General features: G+C 41.7%; 1 protein-coding gene across 1 annotated transcript; it reads right to left on the reverse strand.

Moving 5' to 3' along the window:
* Nucleotides 1-6,498: 6,498 nt before the first annotated feature.
* Nucleotides 6,499-9,845, reverse strand: LOC117234016 (silk gland factor 1). Its single transcript, XM_033494825.1, has one exon. The coding sequence runs from the start codon at nt 8,978-8,980 to the stop codon at nt 7,457-7,459; it is 1,524 nt and encodes a 507-aa protein (XP_033350716.1). The 5' UTR covers nt 8,981-9,845; the 3' UTR covers nt 6,499-7,456.
* Between the last annotated feature and the right edge of the window lie 4,440 nt (nt 9,846-14,285).

Raw genomic sequence — 14,285 nt, forward strand, 5'->3', positions numbered from 1 at the left:
TAAAAGAAGAACGTTTAAAAATCAGGCGAATTTTCGTAGAAATACGTGGATTTATTGAAACATTTACAACCTCGTTTGCTCGCGTCGTTTCTTCTCTGTCCGCGGCCCTTGAACACGCGAGGGCCGTGGACGTCATTTCCGCTGCTGTGGCTTGTGCGTGTTATGTACATGAACCACAGAATCACCGCTGGATCGTCATCGAACCACGTGATTCTTCAGAATCCCCGGTCAGAAACGACACTGAAAAACTTCTCCGAAGCGGCGATTCGAACAAGTAAATAGAAGATGTTGCCGTAGAAGTGGACGAAGTTAGGAAGTTATTCGGAAGGTTCGACGGAGATTGGGATGTGGGAGCAAGAGAGGACAGAAGAAAGGGGTGATTTCGTTCCTTGATTCTGATACATCGAGGTTACGTCTCATGGATAAGCGTGGAGAAATGCCGGAATGCACAGGAACAATGAAAGCGTAAACATGGCGACGAGATTTCGTGATTTCGAGACTTTTCCTTTCATTTCGTACGCAAGCGCGAACGCATCCGCAACTTTCGCGGTAGCATCGTTCAACCCGCGAAATCGATCCAGATCTACCATTCTACGTATTCGTGCAAAAGATCGAATGACGAACGAGAAAGGAGGAATGACTTTTCTTCGTGTTTTCTTTTATATCTTCATTCTTTTATTATTATTAGTATTATTTTCTTTTTCGTCTCTGTTTTACTCGTGTACGTGCGTTGCCTTCGGTCGCGGTAATTACCGTTCGACGAGTCTCGAACGGCGAGAAAAATGAACGGAGAGCACATGTCGATAGAAGGAAACCTAGAAACACACTCGGTAACCGACGATATTATTTTCTTTCTCGCTAAGTGATCATAGCGATTCGCGATGCTCGCTGCTCCCTGGCTTTCGTCTCCTCTATTTACAGGGCGTTTCGTGGAGGGGCGTGTTTCAAAAGCAACCCGCAGTCGGTAGCGGTCGTTGAATCGACTAGGGTGGCCAAGAATCGAACCGTGGCATCAGCTGCCACGCTTTTTACAAGCGTTGCTTTTGAAACGCGCTGTACAATGCTCACGCTTCTGCCTCTCTCATGCTATCATTCGCTCGCACATTCGCTCTATCGCACATTATATATATATATATATATATAATATTATATATATATACATACACACACACACATATATATATATATATAATATGTATATACCTAATAGTGTATCATTAGACTCCATTTATTTATATATTTATACTTTGTATTTATAATATTTATATGTATATATATATATATATATAGCTCCTGTAACATATATAATATTGTACATCGTACACGTTACGTTTGTGCCGCTATCTACACGTATCATACAAAAAACACTGGACGTGTCCTGCTTTCGACGCTTTTAAACAAGAATTCTTACTCCTGGTATCTCTCTCTCTCTTTCTCTCTCTCTCTCTCTCGCTCGCTCGCTCGCTCGCTCGCTCTCGCTCTCTCGCTCTCTGTCGTACGTTGTGTGAATAAGAATGTGCATGTGTATGTCTGTGCATATCGCGTTGTATCTTGTGTGTTTCGAATGTGCTGCAGCACGAGGATTTTCGAGTATAACGTTGCGTACGAACGCGCACCTCTACAAGGGGAAATACACAGGCGTCTCTTGCAAGCCTACGTTCATTAATTTAGATTTATTCTCGCGGGTTATCACATTTTTCGCTCTACGCCGGCGCTCACGCGGGTTCGAGCCAGCCATCGAACGGGGGCTCTCTTTCCCTTCGGAATCTCCACTCGGATTCGAGACACGAATCGTCAGATCTTGGATCCTTGAGAATTCGCGAGATCGATCGTAACGTCTGCGATTATTGTTGGTTACAGTCATCGGCATTTATTCCATCGCTGATTAATATCGTTAAAAGAAAAGAGAAATATAAAAATATAGAAAAAGTATAGCGATCAAGATCGTTCACGTATCGTTCGTTGATTGGAAACGAGAAGAAACAAGTGAGAATGGATGAACGTGGAAACATTCTAAAGACGAGTGCAATTTAACGATTGTAATCGTAACGCGATTAAACTTGCGTGTAATCTCGTCTACCTGAACCGACGCAGCTGTGACTTCTAAGAACTGTGTCTACGTTCACGAAGAATGACGATCTATCACACACTTGTCAAATTATTCGTCATTGTCGATTGTCAATTATTCATTTTCCTATAAATTAATCTTTTCCACGGATAACTATTTTCTGATCATTTTTCAGAAGGCGATTCGTCATTTATACGTGTAACTTGTTTAACTTTCACTCTAACGTCATACGTGGTGTCATCGTCCTATGAAAATATATAACACTTAACTATATATATGCCAAAACACTTTTCGAACATCCTCGCAGCTTCTGTCGGTTGACTTTCTCAAAGAAGAGGAAACTGATATTAACGAAACTCGCGCTGTATTCGAATAATATTCGATAAATATCGAAGATCTAGAGGGAAAAACAGAATAAGTCACTGGTTCTTTGGTTCGGAATCAAAATTCCTCTATTGTATATTTATCGACAGATCTTGATTTCTGATAAACTTTAATAATCGAATTAACAAGATGTTTGATATGCAGGCCTGTCCAATTGTATCGGAACGATAAATTACAGAAACAGAGAAGAGCAGAGGGATTGAGATCAACGACCGGCTGAAAATATAGGCATATATCATCGAAGGTACAGATAATCCTAGAACAATCCTTCGCTATCGCTTTTTAGTATCGCAATCTATACTCGGTAAACAATCGTCTATTGATCGTCGACTCTGCTCTTTGTTCCTCGAAGAAGTACAAGAATCGAGTCAGAAACTTTAAATAACAGAACATTTCCAAGACTGAAATTTCGTGTTAAACCTCTTAGGTACAGCTGAATTTTGCTGAATTAGGAATTGGCGTATATCGTTAACGCTGTTACAAAGCATTACGAGAGCAAGAAAAGTGTGAAGCAAAACAAACGAAAAAGATCGTTTGGTTCAAACGCTGAGCGAAAGCCGCTACAGTGGCGTACTGTACCTGAGTGGTTAAACTCGGTATTGTCTTGGAAAAGTTGAATTTGACTTTTATTTAACACGTCGACTGTCGCGCGCGTTTTCAAAGAAATCTACGTCAGGCCACGCGTGCAGCAGTACCAAACGTTCTCTGCTAGGTGCTTCCATCGATATTTTAGTAACGCGAGTCGCTCAAGCGGTGGTCTCGTGGAATGATGTGTCGTTTCGTTTGTTCGCAACATTAAAAGCACTAGCTGTTGTCGAATATAACGAAGGAAAGCGTGGTATGGATTATTCCGATCAAATGGTTTCTTATGCCACTGCAATTAGAAAAGGAATCAAATGGTACAGAAAACTTGGCATTCGACTCCTTCTGGGAATTTCTGTTGTAAACGCTTCGACGGTTTACAAAATTGCAACAAGGAAGAATATAAATATTAGAATATTTGGACAATTATTAATTGCAAAATTATAAATGGTTATCTGAAAATACAAAAAATCCTCGAAATCGGCATAATATCGCCGTTCGGAAAAATGATTTCGAAAGAAGCATTAGACGCGCGAGCAAACTATGTTATGCAAATAAAAAACGTCGAATGGACCGAACAGTGGCACAAAAAAATTTGAAGAAAACAAGAATTTATTGTCCAAATTGTCCCGACCAACCTCAGCTATGTATAAAATGCTTTAAGGTTTTACATTCTAAATAATTTGTTTAATAAATCATTTTCGTATTACTTTTATAACAATTCAGCAGTTTTATTATTATGGAATTCAAATACCTACAACGATCCTTCGCAAGTAGTCAAATAATATAAAATAACCCGAATATGGGTTACGCTGGCCGACCGGAAACTTCGCTGACACCCGAATACGGGAGTCGTGACAGTCAACGTGTTAAATACAGAATCTGAAGTCTTTATCTCAATTTGTAACATGCTACTTGATGCATTGTCAAACGAATGAATTATCATTCAACAAATGTTAACTAGAAACAATCGTAATAAAACACAGAGTTTGAAGATATTTATTTGGATATATTATTTAATATACCTGGGAAATAAACTTTATAAATATAAAACAAAATTGTAATTACTTTATAAAGAAATATCTTGCAATTATTTTAAAGATAAATATCTTAGTAGTCGTATTACAGTGTAAAGATAAAATTAAAAAATTGTTATATTTATCTAATATGTATCTTTTTTTACTTATATTAAACACATGTCCTCGTCAAATATTATTTAAATATTATTTATTATATTTATTATTATCAAATAATTAAATTGCAAAATAATACAATAAATAATTATGTTATAAAGTCTAAGGAACGATGTTGAATTCGATTAACGTATTGAGATTACATAGATAACAACTCTCGATTATTTTTATTTGGTAATTGAGCATACGACATCTTCAAGCTTGGTTTTATTTAACGACGGTAATCTTGGTAAACGTCAAAATCATCGAATCAAAGAGAACCAGTTACATAGAGCTCTGTAGAATTTTAACTATCGAATCTTGTCGTATCCCTTGCGTTATTCTCTACGCAATCTTATCTTTCTATAATCGAAGTAACTTAAGATCGAGGAAAATATGAAATTTTCCCTTCGCCTACTTTAAAAACCCTACCCTAAAATTGTTTAAGAACGTTAAAAATTTGTCATCCTGTTAAAACAAAAATGAGATTGCGACATATATATATATATATTCGAGTTAATATTCCGCGTAATAACCAGCAACAAAATAAAGTAAAAGAAAGTAAAAGAAAGTAAAAGAAAGGAAAACCAAGGTTTACGTTCGTGTCTCGAAATGCGAAAATATTCGACTCGATCTCGCCCGATCAACTTCCCTCCGACAAGAAGGAAATTGCACACGTGTATTGCGACTAGAAACGAATCGTTCGAACGAATCGACGATTGTGTTTCCGTGTTAAGAAAGGAACGAGAGAACGGCTGACGGTCGAGGCAAGTGTGGCGCAGCCGGAGGATCGCATCGTTGTCGCGTATCACAGAAAAAAACCTATGCGTATCGTGGTGAACGTCAGTCGAAAAAGGTCGCGAACCGGAAGTCCATGGAGAACTCGTCGAGCATCTACGAATATCTTCGTTTTATTTTCTCCTTTACATCGCAATCTTATGTCTGGTCTCGCGGCCGTATGTCACGATTCGAGTACAGCTTAATCGACGTCTTGACATATTTTTCTTTTTCAACGTCGATTGCCTCGTGTAACGATGAAGAGCAAAGAGATAATCCGGCGACCAAGCGTTCGTACGATGTCGACCGTGAGTTTCGAAACACGCGTCTTTCTCTAACCAAAAATTTCTACGATCCTGGAAACAAGAATCTATTCAAATAAATTAATCTCAGACTCGTAGAATCGATGTTTACTAGAAATGAACGAACGTGTTAAAAGATAATCTACGTTTATAAATGGACAAGTTAGGTTCAAGAGTTTGGGAATGGAACAACGATGGAAAATAAATAATAAATCGATGGAAACCGACTGGAATTTATAACGCTCGAATGCTTCGATTTTCTTGTACGGTATTAACGATATCAGCGAATCGCGATTAATTGAGAATGCTACGAATATCGATGCGTTTATGGGTAACTTTGAGAAGAAATATACGCGAAGTACGCGTAACGCGCGGTAGTACGAAGAATATTGAAAATACACGTTGGAAAATTTAGCGGGCGAAACAAATTTTTACTTGGGTTAGTTACGTTCACAAAAATACGCGTTTTGCATAAACACGTGTAGATAACTAATGAATAATACGTGATATTATCGAGTTGAAAAACAAGAAATCGTAGATTATCAACTTTTACTGGACGAATAATCTTTACAATTTTATAATTTGATGTCGAATATCGTCAGCTAGTTCTTGTAATTTGTAAAATTCGCTTTTAGAAATTTCTAGAACTCTGCGTATTTTATCAAACTTGTTACTATGCTGCGCAAGAGAATTTATCGTTGGAAATTTGTTAGTTTCGCTGACGATATCAATTTAATTGTAAAACAAGATCCCGCTGAAACATCGACGGTTCCGAATTTGTAAATGAAAAGACTACGAGAGAAATGATCAAAAATGGAAAAGGCGAGGATATTATCCGAATCGCCGCACGATTTTTCAAATCGATTTTCTAATTATTGGAATAGAAGATGCGTAAACAACTGGCACTAATTCGAAATTCAATATCATTCAAAATACCGAAAACACGTGTTTAATTTTAAAATAAGATCGACATCGTACTTACTCGGCATTACAGTTCGAACTTCCATAGAACTAATAAACATAGATCGTTGCATTATAAATTTCTTCTTTCGATAAAACTTCTCCGTCAGGCATTTTTAAATCGCCAAACATTTTCCTCGATAGTTTAATACGCTTTTCGAAACGATTACGTATTTAACTCGTTTCAAAGCACAGCATACGAAAATCAGATTATCAGATCATTTTACTTTATAAATAAAAACACAACGAAGCAACAAGAAGACAGTTTTTACAAAAATAAAATCAACAAAAGTGTAACGATTCGAGTAATTTTAGCTTTGCGTTATTGCTTAATTTTTACTTCAGAAGAAGAAATATTGATTCAACGTCACTGGTATCTCTCGTCTCAAGACTTTCGAAATTTATTATGCAACAGCTTAGTACGACTTAAAAGTCACGCGAGATTAAAAGATCGTCTCGCGAAGGAGCCCGTTATCCCTTACTATTGTACGCGATAGCGAAACAACAGCCGATTAGAACCCATTGTATCCAAAAATGATCTAGGTGAACTCACGACCAGCCAGACCAGAACCGTGTATCACGATCGAACCTTTCAAGATCACACTTTCCACAAAAAGAAACCGCAAAATTCGCACCTGCCCAGCTCGACGATTTCTTAAGCGTCCTCCAGTTGTCGTCCTCCGTGTCTCGAAACGCCCCTTCGCACCCGCACCGTTCGCACCACACCATCCCCTTTTTGACAACGATCGACTCCGAATCCAGCCGCGCGACTCTCACCTCCTACGATCCGGTCTAATCTCCTCCGTTCTAACATCTTCTTACACCATATCCTCCTCGTCGTCTTCCTCCTCCTCCTCGTCGTAATCGTCCTCGTGACCGACGGGCCAGCAAGCCTCCACCTCGTTGTCCTCGCAGCGTCGCCGACGCCGCTGTTGCGGCGGTTGTATCGACGCTGAGACTCGCAACGACGCTGACTGCGAGACGGCAGCCGTCGGCTGCGGGGGTGCCGACGACGAGGACGAAGAAGACGATGACGAGGACGACAAGGAGGTGGAAGAGGAGGGTGGTTGATGATGATGGGCTTGGTGATCCTGATCGAGGACAGGGAGAACGATGTTCGCCGTGGTCGAGGGATTGCTCGCGGCTGCGGTGGCGGCGTATGCCGCGGCTGCAGCGACTCAGGCCAGGGCGTAGGGGTGGGTAGCGTGGTGTCACAAGCCTGGAGCCGCGGTGGCGACGGAGGACGGCGGGGGCGCGCTGCTACTAGCCACGCTGGTCGCGTGATGGTACAGCGGACTCTGGTAATACTCCTGGTGATGGTGATTGGTCATGTTGTGCATTGGACCAGCCGCGTTCGAGCCCGTGTGCATGCCATTGTGATGATGGTGACTTGGTGGCGCGGAGTGAGCGTGAGGATGATGAGGCGAGCCGAAGTTGGCGTAGCTCTGATGCAGCTGTTCATACATTTTCATCTCCGGTGGCTTGATGTCTTGCGCTCCTGGCGATGTGCCCGCCGTCGCGCCCGGCAGTAGCCTGGTGATGCTAAAAGGATGACTGGCAGCGGTGTACGGTGGCTCTTGTTTCAAACTACCGGTCATTCCATGATGCAGAGCCGTAGGTTCGGAGATCAAGTGAGGATGAAGACTTCGACTGACCATGGCGGTCAATTCGTCGTGAGCAGCGCCTAGTTCGGGTCCTAGGAGGCCGCCTATGTCCGTTGTATCGCTTTTCAACGAGGCGTGGTGTTGATGGAGACTGGCTGCGTGGTGATGATGGTGCGACGACACCAGAGAATGAAGATCCTTGTCGTCCTGTTGCTGGGGTCCGTGGTGGAGAGAAGACGTTGTCTTTTTAGCCGCGTGAGCCAACTCGTGGGAGGTAGGACTATTGTGTCCGGCGGCGGCTGCGGCGGCTGCCGCGGCTGCGGCTGCTGCGGCTCCGGTATGATGCTGTTGGTGCTTGTTGTTCTGTCTGGTTAATTCTTTCTTCTCGTCTTTGAACCTCTTCTGTCGACGTAGATAACATCCATTCTCAAACATGTTCCCACTCTCTGGATGCAAGGTCCAAAAGGAGCCCTTGCCAGGCTTGTCCGGAGTTCGCGCCACTTTCACGAAACAATCGTTGAAGCTGAGCGAATGCCTGATGGAATTCTGCCAGCGTTGCTGATTTTGTCTGTAGAAGGGGAACAGGTCCATGATGAACTGATAGATCTCCGACAACGTAAGCATCTTGCTGGGCGCGTTCTGGATAGCCATTGTGATCAGGCTGATGTAGGAATAGGGCGGTTTCGCGTGCGTGTAACTTCTGCGGTAAGACTTGTCGGTTCTGGCGCGTTGCAAAGCGGAATTAGGCGAATCCGGTTCGGTAAGGGAAAGAGGATCCCTGGTAACACCGGCGCCGCCGCCTGGCGTTAGAGGACCATAGCCGACGGCGCTCATACACGCGCCACCGCCTCCCATCGAGGCACCCCCGTAACCACCCATAGCACCACCGCCCATCGACGCCATCCCCATTGCCGAACTCATGGTGCTCATGTTGAAACCGCCGGCGCCCTGAGGACTGCAACTCGGTCCGACACCGACTCCCATTGACATACCCATAGGCATACATCCTACCGAGTTGATCGAGCTGTACGTCGGCGCCATGCTGCCCATCGTGGACATCGCGGCGCTGGTCATCGCGCCGCCGAGGCTACCAGCATCGCCGTACAGCTTCTGCGACTGGAGCATGGTCATAGAGCTGACCGGTGCCGGAGTGGCGGGTTGCTGTCTGCTTGTCAAACGAGAATCATGAAAACCGCGGTACCACGGCTGCTGTTGGTAATGCGACGGTTCCCGAATCTTCTCCTCGGTGACGAAAATGCTTGACACCGTTCGTCAACACACGGTTATTTCGATTACTCACGATCCTTTATATCCAACATACGACTGCGATTATCATCGAGTTACATGTGTCAATATCACTGATATTTCACTGTCCACGATAATCTGATTCGTACGGCGACAAACAGAAACTTCACCTTCCTTTTCTATGTTTTCTGCAACTTGCTTGATACGATGTTTAAAACACAATTCGCGCACTCCAGCAATTATCCTCTTTGGAAAAATTCACAGAATCTTCGGAAGAAATTCCACGATCTTCCCGGATATAGTATCTTCTTTCGTCCAACACTAAGATTCCTTTAAAATACACCGTAAACGAGCGTCGATAGGTCGGAAAAGTTCACGATCGCTCCGTCACTTCGTCAACACGTTGAGAATAACGCACGGTATGAAATTGTACGCGCGGGCTGTTCGCGCACCGCCAGCACCAAGCACGAGCTGAGAACACACGGCGAGCAGCGATCGACGTTGTTTGAGCGGGGTTCTGTGTGCTCGATCCGCCTCACCTCCACTCTCCCTCATTCACCAGTCTCGTTGTCTCACTGTCTCTCTGTCTCTCTGTGTGCCGTGTGGATGGACGCCGGTTAGCGAGTGTACTCCGCTACTCTTGAGTCTGCCGATCTTGTTCAAACACTCCCCACTGCGTACTACGTCTACCACGCCTGTTCCACGTCCGCCGACCAATCGGCGTCCACGTCTCCCCGTTACTCGACGGTTACACCAACGGAAACGCAACGGAGGGTGTTCAACGTGTCCCCTTCGTATCGCGTGAATCTACGGCGCGATAATGCGAGCGGGGAAACAGCCAGACCTTCGAGCGTTCGACGAAGTACGAAGAGCGCAGCTGCGAAATATCCCGCTTGCGCAATATTCCACAGGATGCCGGGCCACGGCGCCCGACCACCACGTCCCGACGGCCGCGTCCCGATGCTCCTCTCTCATGTCATGTCAACTGTCTGTCTGCCACACGTTTGACACCTATCGGCGCGTGTCACGCGACGGGCTGATTTTCTTCCATTTCTTTCTTTCCTTATTTTCTTCCTTTCGATTCTTTCCTCCTATCTTTGGATACGTCTCCTTTTCGTACATGTTCTTATTCTTCTTTCTTTTTATTTTATTTTAAGTCGATCGCTTGATTTACAGTTTCTTGTATTTCACTTTCCTTTCTCTTTGTGCATTCTTCTTCTTCTTCTTCTTCTTCTTCTTCTTTTGCTTTGTTCCAATATGTTTGAATATGTTATTTGGTTCAGTGAATCGATGCACACAGTTTTTGAAGATAGTTTCCGAAAGAATGTTCGAATTGTGTTTCTCAAACTCGTGGCGATTTTGTGATCTGCGGAGGTTCACGACGGTGCTCGGAGAAGAGGAAGAACGAAGCTACGTTTCTGGTGCAGTACAGGTTCGTAGATCTGTTTGATACAGTAGATTTTTCACGCGTTCACGACGCTTCTCACTCGTTCGTGCTATCGCTAGTTACGCGTTCCTCTTACTTTCCTTCGTCCGTTCGTTGAATTTTCGTAGAAATTTCTTATCGACGAATAAAATTAGTCTGCGATAGCTATCGTGTACTATACGATATTTTCTAGAGCGATACTCTGTATCAAATACTCGATACAAAATTATTTATTTCTTCAACCTTTTTATCGATTTTTCGTATTTGAACAAACGTTGAAACATTATTTCAATTAATTAAGAATAGCTCGCTAAATTAGATTATCTAGAAAATTGGAGTCGTTGCGACTGAAAGATCGTGAAATTTGGATTCGATGGATCGGTCGTTTTATTTTCTGCGTTTTCTGTGGCAGGTAGATGATGTTTTCCTTTTACGACCCGTTACAACTCGAGCAAATCAAACGAATTAGATGCGCAAACAAACGTGAAATATTGAAACTAATAACACGTAGCTAGTGACATAGAACTTGTTTAAATTAGTCAAACGTCCACTTGTCCTCGAGTTACTTCGATGCTCGAAGATCCAGTAAACACGACAACATCTTGGTGGAAATTCTGATTAGTTTACAGTGTGTTTGAGAGTAGAATTATCAATGACCGTAGTAAATTATGACTCGATTATTTGGTATACGAGAAAAGAAAATGATGTACGTAACTACAGCATCAAACAGCAGGTCGTTTTTACAGTGGTAAGATAGCAAAATACGAGAAACTTAGCTGACAAAGGCCGACCCTATAAAAGCAAATAGAATAAAATGCAGACAATGTATGTATGTACACATAACTTGGAATGTAACGCGCCGTTGCAAATGTTTAACTTTATCATAAAGAAAAACACGAACGTTTTCTCTGGACTATCTGGAAATAAAGAATTTTTGGTGGGAAAAATGGAAGCTCGTTAAGTAGAGTTTGGCAATAGTAAATGAGAGGAGTAAATATTGACGGATAATAGATTCGTCAAATTGTACGAGTGTACTGTTAGAATCATTTAGCTTGGAAAATAGATCACTTAAATCTAACAACATAAATATTGAAGTATAGCAAATTACAGGGAGTTTGGACTGGCTCAATCAACTTACATAAGAATACCGCTGCTTTCATTACCTATGTCAAAGCTAGATAACTCAAACAGTTACCGATAACATTTAATTACAACAACAAATATACACGCATAATATTTATCTATATCCGTATAACACACTGATAACTCTAAACATCCAACGTAAATTTGTCGATATTTACGATTGAGTTAAACCTCTTCTACTACAAGTAGGCACACTCGAATTTTTTTTTTTTTTTTTTTGAGAGAGAGAGAGAACAAATTACAAAACAAGCACTTATTAACTTTTTAACAATAAAGAAATCAGATACAACATAGCTACATAAATATTCTTCAGCCGACTATTCTCTGACATTTTCCGAACGCTTCTTTCCTACGTCGCGATAATTTCGTAATCCTGTCATTGAACGTTTACGCGTCAATGGTACTCTTGTTTCAACGAATAAGAGAAAAATAAAAAGTCGAATCGAACTTTAGGAAATTCGCGGAGAGAAAGGAGAATTATTTTAATTAGTACGATGAAATTACACGTGTACGTGACATTGACTTGTAGATTTTTACTTTTGAAATGATTAGAAAAGACACACGCGCGCGCAAACATAACTAACACGAAAAATAGAAATTTCTTTTTTCAAGAAGAAAATTTTATTCTCGATAAATATTCGCGAGTTTTCTTTCTCGGAGAAGGCAAGCAACGATCGTTGGAATATAATTTCATAGAGGAAATCGATAAAAATACGACATCACCATGAGACAATCGAGTTTTGCAATCGAATTTTCCGCTTTCCCGACGCGTCGCGTCGCTCGATCAGCGTCGATTAATCGTTTATCGCGTCTCGAATAATTAACCGTCCGTGGCCCATGAATATTAAACGCGCGTAATAAAAAGAGATCGGATTTTCGGCGGATAATTCGGTTAGCTTAACTGGATCCGGTCGCGCGGTTTCCTCTGTCGCTCCCTCCGTCGATTCGACGCCTCGAAGCTCGCAAGTCGACCGATTTCCTCGTCATTATTTCGCGATTATCCATCGATTCTCTCGTAATTACGATTTTATTTCAAGCGTCGATATTAAAACGACCGATTACCGACAGACGATTTCCTCTATTTAAATAATTCCTGATGCTTTACACGACGCAAAGTACCTACCATTGCAACCAACTATTTCTTCCGACGGAAAGTTGCCAACAATTCCATCAGCACGCAAAGTATCAAAAATGTCAAAAAATCCAATAATTCTAAATTATCGAACAAAGGACTTTGGTTTCTTTCGAATTATAAAGTCTGAAATAAATTGTATAAAATTACTTGTATAAAATTTCATGCTTCAACGGGTTTCGTGTATTTTCATTCAGCGTGATTTTCTGACATTTTACACGTTGCCATTCTTCTATATGCAAAACCTTTTTCTATACTGATACGCCTACAAACATCCTGCGGGATCTTATTTTCACGATCTTTATGGCCGTGTCGAGGCTCGTAGAGATTGAAAAAAATTAACAAGCCGAATCGATAATAAGCGGTTGAGAAATGACTACCTGTAAATTTGCGATCGTTCTCGAACCGAGATGGAATCAGCGATTCGTTCACGTGGCTAGCTATTTTTCGAGCAAGTGCGAAGTACGGTCTAATGTGTCCGACGCGGACGATTCGAAATGTGAAGGGAACGCGACGAAGAAGAAAGCATCGAAGGGTGGTCGATGTGTCGCATTTATTCAACGACTTAACACGTCCTCCGTCGTGTAAATCACCGAATGGTGACCCATTTTGCTCGTCACGAAGGAGAAACCTCCTTTGCAGTTTCACAGTCGCGTTAGAAACGCGCGATGAAACGTCAAAAAATTGATAGAAATGACCAGATATTTATAGTTACGATAAAGAGATAAAGAAGATGAAACGCGTGGCTAAAAGATCGCTCTAACGCGTTAATTTTTTTAAACCATCGACTAACTTTGTAAGTGTGTAGACAATACAGATTTCCAGGTTACAAGTGAACGCCACATTATTTTCCACTGGACAATCTGGCGCGACATTATTTATGATAAATAGCGAGGTTGGCGTTAATAATTTTACAGGTTTGTCACGCGGTGCACAATACGATGAACCTGGAACGCGTGCATGTGTGTTAACGGTGAATTAAATATCGAGTTAGCCGATTAATTTGCTGCTGGTTTCTCGCGCGAATAATGGAACCTGTGAAACTCCGTGATCGCGACAGGTTTACGTAAATTACATCTACTAGTTAGAAAAATAGATCCGAATGAAAATGATATCCTATTACAATTATTACAAAATACGTGATATTCTCAAAACTTTTATTTTACGTCTAGAAATTCTTCATGATTATTACACAGTACAAAATTCACTGAAAATTTCCAATCTACGTTCGAAGATTCCGCTTATTTATTCCAAAAATGAGAAACTATATTTCCGCTATTTCTCTCCAAAAACACACAAATTTTAATTAATTCATCCCTCTGAAATCATCCTGACGAACAAGTTCTTATTTTACCTACATTACTATTGTTCTCTTGCTTCTTTTCTCTTTAACTTCCTTTTCTCTTCTCCTTTTGCTCCTTCGAAGGAGCAACATTCGAAACTGCTAAATCCAGCAACGACTTCTATTGTCATTCGCGTAATTTCGTTGC

This window comes from Bombus vosnesenskii, unplaced genomic scaffold, assembly GCF_011952255.1.
Source record: "Bombus vosnesenskii isolate JDL3184/JDL3185 unplaced genomic scaffold, Bvos_JDL3184-5_v1.1 scf7180000013302, whole genome shotgun sequence".
Lineage (NCBI taxonomy): Eukaryota > Metazoa > Arthropoda > Insecta > Hymenoptera > Apidae > Bombus > Bombus vosnesenskii.

Bases quoted from the DNA above. Each gene is read 5' to 3' on its own strand.
- LOC117234016 (XM_033494825.1), bottom strand. From the start codon at position 8,980: ATGACCATGCTCCAGTCGCAGAAGCTGTACGGCGATGCTGGTAGCCTC.